The following is a 14711-nucleotide window of genomic DNA, read 5'->3' as shown; positions in this document are numbered from 1 at the left end:
TAAATGACCTCTGACTGACAAGCAACGTTATATGATTTCCACATAAACTACACACCACACATACATACACACACACACACACACACACACACACACACACACACACACACACACACACACACACACACACACACATAGATTCCCTGAAGACCTACCCTAACCATAACCTGTTAGGGTAACGTCTTTAGTCCAAATTGTTTCCCAGAAGGTACACACATACATACATTACCTGGAGACACAGCATTTTTTCCCAATCTGACAAGCTGCCCACCTTTAACTGGTCTTTATTTTGAAAAGTTTTCCAGAAGCTAGCCGTAGTCAGGAACACACACACACACACACAAACTCACACACACTACCACAACACATTAGTATGTTGTAGGACAGCCCCTTCAGCAGATGCCTCTTTGTCACCTAAACTCTTGAGCTCAGTGAGCTGTGTGGAACCCTCCAGAGTCACTCGGTGCTTCCTTGTGCTCCTCATTGTTCTCCTCTCACTGCGTTCCTGCAAACCTGCTCTGGTGAGTTCAATCAGCCTCTACGGCAGTGACATCGAGAGTCTTTCTTTTGTTTGTGTGCTTGATTTGAATTGAATTTCCCCATTGAGATATCATAAAGTACTTCATTATTTACAGTAATCTGTATGTAACACTATGCTCCTCTATGTAATGTACATGGGCATTTTTTTCTGGTTAATTCTAAAATATTTCTATTTATGCAGTATATCAACTGCACAGTTGTGATGAGGTGTCCCTTTAAATGTTAGATTACATCAGATCAAACAGAGCACTGGTAGTAAGGGTTAGACTTTCAACTTCATTCCAAATACTGAAATGACTCATGATATGAAAGACTTTGTTACAGCGACAAGCAATAACGTGGTTCAACTTCAGGCTTATCAGCTAATGTGTAGCTGCAGAAATTCAGGTTTCTACTTTGATGAACAGTAACACTTACATCTAGACTACTGTAGTAGGTCATTATGAGTAACAAAAAACGCATTGACCCAGTGACATAAAGAGAAAACAGTTGAGTAATAATAAGGAAAAAGCTCTATCAAGGCACACCAAGCACACAAAAAGGATGGGCCTATATATTTTTGCAGGTATTTTATTTAAAATCTTAACAAATCTTCTGATTGCAAATGCCATTGTGTGCATATTCGCTGCTAATGATAGGAAGACGGATAGTTTTACAGAGGAATGGACACAATCGATTTGTTTAAATTTAGAACAATTTAGAAAAATCATAAACTAACTGCACTTTTTATGCATTTGATGCAGTTTATTAGATCTTAGAGAATACACAAATAGCATTACTAGAGATGATAAGCAATACACTTATTATAAAGAGAAAACCAAATGAGTGCTTATTGTTGGATTATCAACATTTATAACTGCAGGATTACTAAATGCCCCCAGCTACGCTGTTACTTAAACATTTCAAAACAGATGGTGAACACCGATGGTGATGATGCAACTAGTCCTGACTCTTGAGCCAGGAAATAAGCCACTGAGTTATTGTAATTAACTTTCACAGAAACACACAGGATACAGCACCCATACTGCTTGACAAAACACCTTTAAACTTGTACTCTAGTTCCGAGTTAAACCCTTAGAACCTATATCATTTAGCTGATATGAACTCATTTCTGGGAACAAGTAATTCACACCAGTTGAGATAGTCAGGACTTTTTATCTGCACAGTCTGCAGTTTCGGTTCTTCTTTTTTGAGAGCGTATCAACACAAGTTAACAGACCGCTCTTGAGTCATTGGTTCAACTGTTATTTATTTCATAACACTAGCCAGAACTTTAGATGAAGTTAGTCGTGGGGATTTTATGTTGCTTGGATACTCATCAACATAGTAACAGCTGCTCTTCCTAATAACTGCATTTCATGCACTTCCCTCTCTCTATGTGACACATCTTCAGCATAAACACAACCTCCAACTCTGCTCCCACCTTTATGAAAACATAATCGTTACTAAACATGCGCAGACACAAATAAATCCAAAGTAATTTCATAAAAGTTACATTAGCCTTAGCGCTGGCTTTAAAAACCAAAAGGTTACTTACTTTAACACCCTATTGTTTATTTCACATGCAAAAAGCAGTGGTATGTAGAGACACCGTTTTGAGTTTATGAAAGAAGTCTGAATTGAATTGTGGTTGAACGATATAATCTGAAAAGCAACTTGAGCACCAAAAGTTTTGAAATATTTACACTATTTAAGGTCATTAAACACAACCGAAAACTTAAGTAGCAGTACTAATACCACACTGTAAAAATACTCTGTTAAAAGTATGTCCTATCAAAGTCTTGCATTGAAAATGTTACTTAAGTAAAAGTATGTAAGTGTCATCATGGAAAATACTTAACTATTTAGTATTACAAGTAAAAGTACTCAATGCAGAAAAGTCCTAAATTAAATTTTAGAAACTTGAAACAATCAGAACAGTTCTGCCTATTAACTAACTCTTTAATATTAATGAACGTCCGTTACGTTCAAGCCATTGCCAAACGAGTTGCTGCAAAGCTAATCAAGACTATCAGCTCCACACAACTCTTTGGATTTCTCAGTATGGCTATGTCAGATGAACTTAGTGGCTATATTATAATATTTCCGTTTTAAGATGTAGTGGAGTAGAAGTTGAAAGTTGCTTCAAAAGACTTTATGTAAAAGTACCTCAAATTTGTGGTAAAGACCCACAGGTTTGAGTTCATAAAGCAGCCTAAATTGAATTGTTGTTGAACGATAGAATCAGAAAAGGAACATATGTACAAAAAGATTAGAGTATATATAAATATATTAACAGTCATAAAACACGACAACAAAACAGCATGCTGATATTCATCAGTGTGTTAGTCTCTAAAACATTGAGTTTTCTTGACAAGGGGCTAGTAAATGTTGATGATTTGGCCGCCTGTCTTCTTTGTTGTGTGTTAGGGTTGAGCTGGTCCAGTTCATATCATCATAGAACCAGTTGTATCTTATGTAGAGATGTTCCAATACCAGTATAAGAAAAGCCTCCGATATTGCCTAAAATGCTGGTATTGGTATCAGCAAGTACTGGAGTTTATACACTGGTCCCATACCAGGTCATTTAGTAGTAGTTTTTTTTTTTTTGCATACTGGATTTCAAAAAACGTTTCTTCATGTTTCACAAAGAGTTTAACCTGAGCCAGGTTGTACAACATTGATAGCAATCATATCACATCAATACCGGGATAGTAGTTTACGCATATGTATTTTTTAACACACTGGTATCGGATCGGTGCTCTGTATCGGACGGTACGCAACTTCAAGGGAGAGGAATTAGTACAGGGAAGGAAAAAATGGTAGCATTTGTATCATACACAGTTGTATGAGCAATTTCTTCAACTAACAGCCAATATACTAACAGATCTTTAACATCTCACAGGTCAAATCCCAGCCATGAGTGACGGTGACTCATATCAGAACTTCAAGGACCTATTCTATCTCTACGGAGCCAATGACACGACTGACCCAAGTTATGTGATCGAGGGCATTGCCCGGCTCTGTGATAAGCAACAAGTCAACAAGTTTGGTGCAACATTCATCCCATTGTTCTACTACTCCAACTTCCTCTTGAGTTTCCTTGGCAATGGGCTTGTCCTCTTCATCATCTACAAGTACGAGCAGCTCAGTACAGTGACAAACATCTTCCTCCTGAATTTGGTCATCTCCAACCTTCTCTTTGCCTCCAGTCTCCCCTTCTGGGCAACGTACCATCTGTCTGATTGGATTTTTGGCATGGCTCTGTGTAAGCTGGTCAGCAGTGCCTACTTTATCGGCTTCTACAGCTCCATCCTCTTCCTCACGCTCATGACATTTGACCGATACCTCGCTGTGGTGCACGCAGTGGCAGCAGCTAAAAGTAGGAAGAAGGCGTATGCCGTCGCTGCGTCAGTGGCAGTTTGGTGCATCAGCATTCTAGCAAGTGTGAAAGAGCTCGTTCTCCAAAATGTGCGTCAGAGCCCGTTAAATGGACTCGTATGTGAGGAGTCAGGATACACTGACAGCACTATGGAACACTGGCGTCTGGTCACCTATTACCAACAATTCCTGGTCTTCTTCCTCCTCCCGCTGTTCATGGTGATGTACTGCTACATCAGCATCACTGTCCGCATCATGTCCACCCGCATGAAGGAGAAGTGCCGCGCCATCAAGCTCATATTTATCATCATCTTCACCTTCTTCGCCTGCTGGACGCCCTACAACATTGTCATCCTCCTTCGAGCTATTAAGATCTCCAGTGAAGGGGAAGACTCGTGCTCTGATGAAGATAGCATGGACTATGCCCTGTATGTGACCCGGAACATAGCCTATTTGTATTGTTGCATTAGTCCTGTGTTTTACACATTTGTGGGCAAGAAGTTCCAGAGCCACTTCAGAAGGCTGTTGGCCAAGAGGATCCCCTGTCTGAAGAGACACATGAGCCTCAGCAGCCAGAGCACCAGAACCACGTCACAGAGGACAGCACACTCTGCCTATGAGTACTAGATGGACAGACACGCATGCATGCACGAACACACACACACACACACACACACACATACTTACATTAATTTCCTGGACAAATCCTAATCCTACACTAACCATAACCAATACTGATCCAAAAATCAGCTTTTTCCCAATAGGGGATGCCGTTTTATCCACAATTGGACAAGCTGTACCCCATTAAGTAGTCTTTAGTCTGTAATGTGTTCCCAAAGGTAGGCTAAGGAACATGCACACATGCACACACACCAAATTTCCTTCCTTTACTCTATACTTCCTGCCAGACTCCTCTACAATGTAGTATTTCTTAATCAGTTTGAAACAGTCAAGTAGTAGTTTGTCAGTTTCAAGACTGCTCAACTGCAGACTGCTTAACATCTACTTTTCACATTGACATTTGACATTGTCACATTGCTTTTTTCATGCTTGAATTACGTATGATGCACTGTATTTGTGTTACATTTCTCAAGAAAGCATTTTTATTTTAAAAAGGTTTCATGATGAAGGCGTATATGTCTTTTAACACACATGTCTTATGAGACCCGTACTACTGTTTACTTTTACTTATGACATGTTTATTTCTATTCATGCTTTGTTTTAATGACTATGATGTTATTAATGTAAATGGATGGGCATTGTACATGTAATGAAGGTGCTATAAAAAATAAAATTGCCATTGCCATTACTGTTGTTAAATAAAATCCAAGAAATAAAATGTAACAAAAGAAATATTGCTTTCTTATCTGCTGTGTCCAAGGTCTATAGAAAGCATGGATTTTAATGTGTATGTCAGAATCTCTCTCTCTCTCTCTCTCTCTCTCTCTCTCTGTCCCCAACCTGTCTCTCTCTCTCTCTCTCTCTCTTTCTCTCTCCCCAAACCTTTCTCTCTCTCTCTCTGTCTGTCCCCCAACCTGTCTCTCTCTCTCTCTTTCTCTCTACCCCAACCTGTCTCTCTCTCTCTCTCTTTCTCTCTCCCCCAACCAGTCGAGGCAGATGACCCCCCCACCCTGAGCCATAGTTCTCCTCGAGGTTTCTGCCTCTTAAAGGAAGTTTCTCCTTGCCTCTGTGTCCTAGTGCATGCTCTTGGTGGGAACTGTTGTGTTTCTGTAAATAACATCAGAAAGTATGGTCTAGAACTTCTCTTTTATGAAAAGCACAATGAGATAACTGTTGTTTTGATTTGGAGCTAGATACTGTAAATAAAATTGAAATTGAATGTATTTGACACATCTGGTCCAAGTGCTTTACAATGAGCTGGGTTCAAACCCTCCATAAAATATGAAAATCAATCCCCTGTTACCTCTGTAGTTGTATGGCAACTTTTAGTTTTTCTAACTTTTGCTCTGTGGTTTTGGTGGGATTGGATGAATGATTACATAATTTCCTTTTCTGATGGAACATCTGGAGCAGTTTCCTGTCAGCTCAGCATATTCCTCTGATGAATCAGTGTTGATATATGTCTGAGGAAACAACATGAAATAAGGAGTACAGGCATACAGGGCTGCTGGGGAAATATGTTCAAACAGTGAGATTTGGAGGAACACAAACTTTATGATAGCTTTAATGAAAGCCCCTGCGTTTGTAATATTATGAACTGTCTGTATCAACAATCCTGGAAAAAAAATCACGGTCATCACGGTTATAATGAAAATCCTATAAACATATTGGATAAATGAATACTTTTTTTTTCTTAATTCCATTATTTCAAATGAGATTTTGTGGAGCATGAATGTGACTGTATTTGTTTCTAACAACAATGATCATTGGCAAATAAGGAGGAGTTAACACATCGTTCTATTTCACCCTTTGTGACTGCAATTTACAGGAAATAAATAAAAATATAGTTTTGCACTAAATTGCAGTTTCAAGCCAAACTTGAAGAGCTGCTTTAACACAGTTTTGGTGAAAGTCTGTTTTTGTCAGCTTTCAAAACCTTGATTTTAAAAACAGTACCAAACTGGACACATGGTACGTGTAGGTAAGAGAGGTCCGTGGTCAGGATTTTAAAATTATTTCGATTTTTTCTTTTCTTTTTACATTTGATTATACATAAATTGTTATATTTCCTTTACATGTTGTTTTGTTTAGTCTCAGACCCGTCTTCACACTGCCAGGAATTGTATAAAGGTGGAGATACATCAGATAGACTGTGATGAGCATTGAAACTTGTTAAGTAGGTATGTTATATCTTAAGTGGGGGCTTGGAGATTGTTTGCAGATTTTTGGCTTGTTTACTTGTTATATGTAAAATTTGCTGATTCAAATTGCGTATAGAAAATAGAAAATAGATTCTAAAATTAAAAACCTCTCTAGTTTTGAACAAATTTCATTCAAACAAAGCTTTCTTCTTTATGTGCTTCCTTGAGGTGTTGACAAGAACCTGGACAAAAGGTCCATTATTGATTTCTTAAAATTGATTTTGAATCCATGCCTTAGCTGTGTATACACCATAGATCTACCTGCTGCTCCCAGTCACTGCTGTGGGCAATACGTTAAAATTAAAATCTCTATTCTGTTCAAAAATCAGACAAGGCTTTATATGTTTACAAAGTAAGTTTCACAAAAAAATGTGTGCATATATATAGTACTGTACTGTATATATATATATATATATATATATATATATATATATATATATATATATATATATATATATATATATATATACGTGTATATAAATATATATATGTGTGTGTGTGTGTTCCAGACATACATGTACCATATATATGAAACTGAGTAGTGTGCTGTGCACAGTATTTACACCTTTCTGATGTGTCCCCTCCTGGGGGCACGTGCAGACCCTCCTGCTCCCCTCTGTTCCCTCCTCATTTCAAGGAGCCCTGCATTGTTGTGCATATCAGACCGTACCAAGTGCGGCAGAGAGTGGGGGTGTATTGATTAGTCCGTGTGCTCAGCCCTTGGACAGCTCCTGTGTGTGTGTGTGTGTGTGTGGGTCTGTCTGTCTGAAATCATGCACCTGGAGCGCGCGAGGCCAGGCCCGCAGCACATAAACTAGCTAGTTCCCGGAGGTTCTCGGTCTAACCCCGCTGGAGTGCCGCTGGGCAGGTTGACAAGAGCAGAGAAAAAAGACAATACGAGGCGGGAGGACAGCCATTGCTTTTCTCCTTCGCTGCTAATAAAGAAAGCAGCGTCTCCGCCGTGTATCTCCAGAACAACAGACAGCCCGGCGGCGGAGGAAACACCGCACCGGGACCCGCCTGGACCCGCGTTATTGTCTCTTTGACTGTGTGGATTTCTGCCTGAAGATGGCTTCTCTGAGCGCGCTGCTGTTGCTGCCAGTCCTGTGTAGCATCATCAGCACCTCCAGCGCTGCATCCTCAGTATCCCGTAAGTAGGCTAATACACACACACACACACACACACACACACACACACACGGCTAATTTGGTAGCTTGCTCCTGTTGGGGCAGTCTGTGCAGTCAAGGATATGGACCACAGCCAGGACTCAGCATGAAGCCAGACCATCAGCAGCATAAAAACAGAAGGGCTGCTGGGGATTATACAGCATTGTTGGCTAATAATGACGATATACACAGGTTAATAGGTTATCCTTGTATTAAAGAAAAGTCATCATCATAAATTAATCATCACTGAAGAAGAAAACATGTTTTTTAGAGCAGAAATGGCATCAGCCATCTAAGCTGCTCTATGTGTACAGTAGTAATGAGGCCTTCAGTTTAAGCATATAGTGCATAGAGTAATGCAAATGTTGAACTAGAAAGCACAACAGTTCAATTTACATGTGTGCAGCAAGTTTGTCAATAACACAATATAAGGTGTACAGAATAGAAAATAAGAACATACGAATAACCATCAATAGGAGTCTTACGTTATTGGGTGACATGCACCAGCCTAAAACCTATTGTGTGAGCATGTGTTAGAAAAACTTCAGTTCTTATCTACTATTCTTATTTTAGTTTTTATACTCCACTCTTATTTATTCTTTAACTTCTCTATTTATCTGCTGCTGTAACAACTAAACTTTCTCTCTGGGGATCAATAAAGGTTTAGCTGTCTTACACGAACCTCACATTTTCACATTTAGTAGCCTACAGTAGGCTACTTAAGTGTGGATGTGAGTAACCATGACGAAAGAAAAACGGGAAATGTATTCATTTAGGGCTAACTTACTATATAAATAGTACTAAATAGTAGTTTGTAGTAGTTCATGGCATTGCAGGGCTCTGCATTGCATTACAAGACACAGCAGGACGTAGCAGGGTACCCCAGAGCGTAGCAGGATGTAACAGGACATAATAGGACGTAGCAGGACGTAGCAGTACGTAGCAGGGCGTAGCAGGGTACCCCAGAGCGTAGCAGGATGTAACAGGACATAATAGGACGTAGCAGGACGTAGCAGGGTACCCCAGAGCGTAGCAGGATGTAACAGGACATAATAGGACGTAGCAGGACGTAGCAGGACGTAGCAGGGTACCCCAGAGCGTAGCAGGATGTAACAGGACATAAAACATGCTGGGGGAAAGAAGAACATTAGGACTCCAGGGAAGGACTCCCCAGAGCTAGGTTAGTAACAGGCATGTCTGGGACATGGATGCACACGAATGGAAAGATAGAAAGATAAAGGAGAGAGGAGGGAGGAGGGAGGAGAGAGGAGCTCAGTGTGTCAACCAAGGAGTCGACGGGAGCATCCTGCCGGAGGAGGACCCAGGTGCCGTTCGTGATGAAGACCGGAGGTGCAAGGGGAGGAGGAGGGTTGTGCTCTTAGCCTGAAATGACAACTTAGCAGAGAGAGAGAGAGAGAGAGAGAGAGAGAGAGAGAGAGAGAAATATTTAAAACAGGGATGTCACAGCTGCTTCTGATTGGTTCAAATAAAAGTGAAGCTGTTCAGTTTAGGGAGAGAGAAAAGTGATTAAGTTCAGAAGTCTTCCTGAAGGAGTTTACGTTGTGCTCCATTTGTTTTCAACATTTTTATTGTGGTTAACCATCACACCGGTAGTCGTTACATACCTAGTTGCCGGCTTGAATTTGGTTAATCCTCTTGATTTAAGATGATCCTGTACTCTAATTAATCTGAATTTAAATTGTAATTTGACATCAACCTTGCTACAGGTCTAATAAACGTTCCTTTTGAGTTGCGTAATAGGGATTGCAGGATCTAATCCAAATATACCCTGAATCATCCAGGCCCAATTAAATGCATTGAAGTAGAGTCAATTTTATGCATAGAGCATCAAAGATCACAAATTTACCTCCTGGGGATATACAATCTGTACAGCATACGGCGGCCTCTGTCCTTCACCCTGGCTTTGAAAGAAGAAAAACTCCTCCCAAACACCTTTTTAACAGAGAAAGAATGAAAGAATCCTCATGAACAGCAACTGCGGATCCATCAGACATGACGTGCAATAGCCTAAATGTTGTGTGTACAGAACAGACATCGTGGCAATATTGACCTCAAGGTATTTGGTTGGGAAAGGTAGTGGTGTCTGATTTTCTCCGTATTGTCAGCCCAGCTTGTAGCCATTATCCTGTTGTGGACTGACACAGAATAGTAAAATGACCCCTACACAATGCCAGTAAATCTATAAAATTACTGGTAACAATGGAGTGTTTGACTTTCTGATTGTATACAGTTCAACATCATAGAATGTGTATGTTTTTGTAAACAATTCTCAAAATTTAATTTACCAATTTAGAATACTTAGAAATAGGGATGCGCTAAATACGGAAGAGAAAATCAAATATCACAATATTCTTGACCAAATACTTCGATGTCAGTATTGTGATGATATTGTATGGTTGACTATTGGTGCCCTAAAAGTTTTTTTACACAATGAGATTTTTGATAAATAATCTCCAGAGATAGTTTAATGATTTAGTGGGTATAGGTAAATAATAGAACAGCTAGAACAGTCTGGTAAGTTCAGAAAAGGACATCACGTTACTGTACTTCAGCCTGTAAAACCAGACTCAGAAACACTCACTATATTACCATATTACGATACATCCAAAATGTAAGATTGGGTCACTTTTGATCCCGGATGAGTCCGTCTGCCTCTCTCTTAAGGTCTCCCATTTCATGTTTTGGTCTGTGGCAAAATGTGACTATATAGAGGTTCATGGGTTTGACTGTGTGACATTGCATTGTGGTCACTGGCGGTACTTCCTGTACAGCAGGTTCTAAATTAGTAAGTTAGGCAACATTACCACTTAATACTGGCTTCAAATTTATGATCATCAGCAGACCATACACACTGACAAAGCAGCCTGATAATCACACTGGACTGTTAACTGTATTAGATATGTATATAGTACTGTGTGTGTTATGAGTCTCTGTGTGTGTGTGTGTGTGTGTGTGTGTGTGTATGTGTATATATATATATTTATATATCTAGAGAGAATGATTGAACAATAACTATTTTATTTTACAGGTACTCCTGGGTTCTGTACCCAGTTTTTTTTTTCTTTTGCCAATCCCCTCCTTAAGATTTACTGTGCCATATATTAAGCACTTTGGCCTTCGCTACATGTTTATATGATGTTACCTGATATGCTGTCGCATCCTTTATTTTGACTTTGGAAAACTCTTTTTTTTCCCCACACGTGTTTTCATTGCTGACATTATTGACTTACATCTCCCCTTACATCTGAAAGATGGCTGTAAACGGTTTGTAGTTTGCTCCATCGTGGAACACAGAGGGCGGCGGTCATTTTGAATTTATGTAAGTTACAATGGATTTTAATAATGACGAGTTTTTCATAGTGGAAAAGAAGTACTTGGACATCCAAAGGCACCTCTCAAACCATCTCAGCAGCATCAAGGTCTTCACTTATCTGTGTGCTCTGTATGTTGCAAACACAAAGCAAACAGTCACAGTCTTCATGCCCTGTAAATCTTGCAAACTATTACACTTTAGAACTCCGCCATCAGCCCATTCTTAATCATATTTTCAATTTAATGACAAAAAATGAAAAAGACCATACTTAAAAAGTGAAGCTTTGGCTATAATAAAAATAAATTATTTAAAAAACAAACATTGTCATTAAATGTAATATGTAAGGTAATATAGGAAGATGGACAATAGTGTTCAAATTGCCAAATAAGAACAAGTATTTTCCTCACAAAGATCAGTGCACGTTTTTTTCTATTATTTTCTGCTTGATACATGCTGGGGTTGTTGTTTTGTAATGCATATGAGGAAGCTCATTACCATATCCCGCACCTGTCACACACACACACACACACACACACACCCACACACACACAGAGCTGTGACCCTCCCCCTCCCCCAAATCTCAATCTCATATCAACTCTGATGAATACGTTGAGAACAAAGACACACACACTGCCTTGTGCGAAGAATTTGTCCCATTACAAGATAAAAAAAGCCATTGGGTTTTTATCTGTTAATTGCCAAACTGCTGCTCAGCTTTTATCAAAACCAAATCAAAGTTAGTTTTTATTTGTTATTTAAGGTTTGTTTAGAGGAATTAAATACTAATTATTGGTACTTTTATTCAACCAAAATATTGGACTTAACACTTCTACCTGCTTGTGGTGCTAGAGGACAAGTCAGGATTCACCAAATTCAGCGGGTTGCTGACGATGTCCTAAACTTTGTCTTTTTTTGTGTCTTTTCTGCTTCAGGGAAATGTGAGGACAGCTTGGCCACTCCTCTCCCGTATAGCTCCTTCACCAGTTCATCTGTGTACGCACGAGGACGCGGAGCTGGTTACGCCAAACTCAATCGGAAACAAGGTATGCCTTTGTAATGGGACGTACTTTGTTGTTTCTGCTGTTGTGTGTACACATGGGATCATATTCTAACAGAAAAGGCCCGCTCACACTTGGTCTTCAGCCTTGATTGCAGAATGGCTAGCAGAGGTTTAGTTTGAAATCAGGACATACAGTGTCACAAGATCAGTGATGTGCTAAGGTGCAAGTCCTGAGGAGTTATAGCTAATTTTGCTCTTTTCAATTGATTAAGCAGCAAAAGACTGTGTGTGAATGATCTCCAGCATTACTTTCCTCAGAACTGCCCTGCTGCATCCCTAGGGGAGACTCTTGCTATAGACTCATAAATCAAGACACCCATTAGTGACACCTCTCTGTCGTCATCTTGCTACCCGTCATCGAGTTTGCCGTCACGAACGCAGCCATCGCGGATGTGACAAATGTAGACAAGAGGGAGGAGTAGGGGAGGAGCCCTTACACTCTACGTTACATTACACACTTACACTGGCAATCAGATCATAGCCATGCCCTAAAACACCCCCTGCTTAATCACCGATTTTAAAATCCAAGACCATAATTAATAAACCTACTTAAACCTAGGGATTGAAACCACAAACTCATTATGGAAATGTTTACTGAGGTAAAACATCCAGCGAGAAGTGGGTCACTTTCTTATGAACTTCTACACCGACCTCCTACTGCAACTGCATGTGTCTCCCCCTGCTGGAGATAGGATATGATGCAGGTTTAAGACATTTGCAGCACTTCTCCCAACCAGATGCTTTGTCCATTTATATACAGTCTATGGTCTCTAGACAGCTAAGCTCATTGGACATTGGAACGTTGTGCCAAGGGAGAAGGTTTATTTTCCGCGACCCAGTTGGATTGTGGAGTGTAATGATTACGCACAAATGATCATGGTCATGGTAATCTTTAAAACGGAGAGGTTGAAATGTCCATTTATGAAAATATCTGGCCACGTGTAAACGTGGCAACTGTAAAAGTTTTGTCTATGCTGAGGGGAGAACATACCGTGTTTATAAAGCACAGGTTGGCACATGACTCTCTACATGACTACAGAGACTACGGTTTTACGATAGAGAGGAAAAGAACAAAGCTTGCCAACCATGCAGTTACACTGCCTAGACTGATGCAGGCAACCCATAACCCATAACCCATAACCCGTGTTTTTGCAACCTTCTACCCGTGAAAGTGTCCTGGAACGGCAGTCACACCCATATCTTACTACCCGTGAACTTGTACCAGATCGTAGTTCTCCCAGTTACAGTTTTGATGTCACACACACATAAACAACAATGGCGGCCCCTGTTGATGCTGTACAGACGCCTGGGATTAACAGTGAGAAATAGACATTAATAGGCAATGTAAAGTAATTCTGCACATTATCGAAACATCACACATACGATTGTGTACCACTACAAGTTATGTTTATTAAATGTAGCCTAAAATATGTTACCAACTAGAAATTGTAGTAACAGCTAGTGATAGCTAACATCAACGGTAAGTAGCCGCTAGCTACCAAATCAACTTTTTTTTGTAACAGGATAAAATAAGTGTTTTATTAGAGACATATAAACAAAACAGGTATGGTCTCACAATGGGACCTTTAAGCTGAAGACATGACACTTAAGATATCTTCATTCTGAATGTTTTAGATCCATGTATTTCTTCTTCTTTTTCCCTTCCTGCAATCTTTCCCCCTGACCACCAACACCCACAAAACCAGGCGCTGGAGGATGGTCGCCCTTGGATACAGATCGTTACCAGTGGTTGCAGGTGGACCTGGGTTCTAGGAAGCAGGTGGTTGCCATAGCTACACAGGGTCGCTACAGTAGCTCGGATTGGACCAGCAAGTATCGGCTGCTTTACAGTGACACGCAGAAAAACTGGAGGCCGTATCTACAGGATGGAAACATCTGGGTGAGCAAGAATATCTGTTTATCTACCATATCTGGATCTGCAATGTAGGAAAAGCTATATCAGATAATGGATAAATAGCATTTAAAAACCTTTTGTTCATTTGTTCCAACATTTCTGGATGCATTCGAACTTTTCACAAATAACTCGCTGGTGAATGTGCCCACATGTCTATTCTACTAGGAAAAATCTTTAAGTTACTGTACATTTAACTTTTTAATATCTAAAGTCAAACTGATTACAGTTATAATGATGTTGTAGACCTTGGCACCAGATTAACATAGCATGTTTGTTTTTGTGTGTTATTAGACGTTTGAGGGGAACGTGAACAGTGAGGGAGTTGTTCGCTATGAGCTGCAGCACGCCATCCTGGCTCGCTACATCCGCTTCATCCCCGTGGACTGGAGCAGGGAGGGACGCATCGGAGTACGCCTGGAGCTCTATGGCTGCTCATATTGTAAGTACAAATGAACAAGAGAGGGAAACCTGATATATTAGCCAGCTATTGGTTCTGGTTTGGTGTGTGTGTGT

General features: G+C 40.1%; 2 protein-coding genes across 2 annotated transcripts in view; both read left to right on the top strand.

The window, feature by feature from the left end:
• The first annotated feature begins 295 nt into the window (after positions 1-295).
• On the top strand, positions 296-5253 carry ccr12a (chemokine (C-C motif) receptor 12a). The gene is made up of 2 exons (XM_034888583.1): positions 296-521; positions 3425-5253. Exon 2 carries the CDS (start codon positions 3439-3441, stop codon positions 4525-4527), a length of 1089 nt encoding a protein of 362 aa, XP_034744474.1. The 5' UTR covers positions 296-521; positions 3425-3438; the 3' UTR covers positions 4528-5253.
• Positions 5254-7421: 2168 nt separating this feature from the next.
• The window catches only part of cntnap2b (contactin associated protein 2b), a 24767-nt gene continuing 17477 nt past the window's right edge, over positions 7422-14711 (top strand). Inside the window, exons 1-4 of the mRNA XM_034888493.1 lie at positions 7422-7872; positions 12156-12266; positions 13990-14183; positions 14490-14637. Coding sequence (XP_034744384.1) covers positions 7791-7872; positions 12156-12266; positions 13990-14183; positions 14490-14637 — 535 coding nt within the window. The 5' untranslated portion in view covers positions 7422-7790. The remainder of the gene's footprint in view (positions 7873-12155; positions 12267-13989; positions 14184-14489; positions 14638-14711) is intronic.

This window comes from Etheostoma cragini, chromosome 12, assembly GCF_013103735.1.
Source record: "Etheostoma cragini isolate CJK2018 chromosome 12, CSU_Ecrag_1.0, whole genome shotgun sequence".
NCBI classification, from domain to species: Eukaryota; Metazoa; Chordata; class Actinopteri; order Perciformes; family Percidae; genus Etheostoma; species Etheostoma cragini.
The sequence above is the reverse complement of the archived record's forward strand: the minus strand, read 5'-3'. Positions and strand labels throughout refer to the sequence as shown.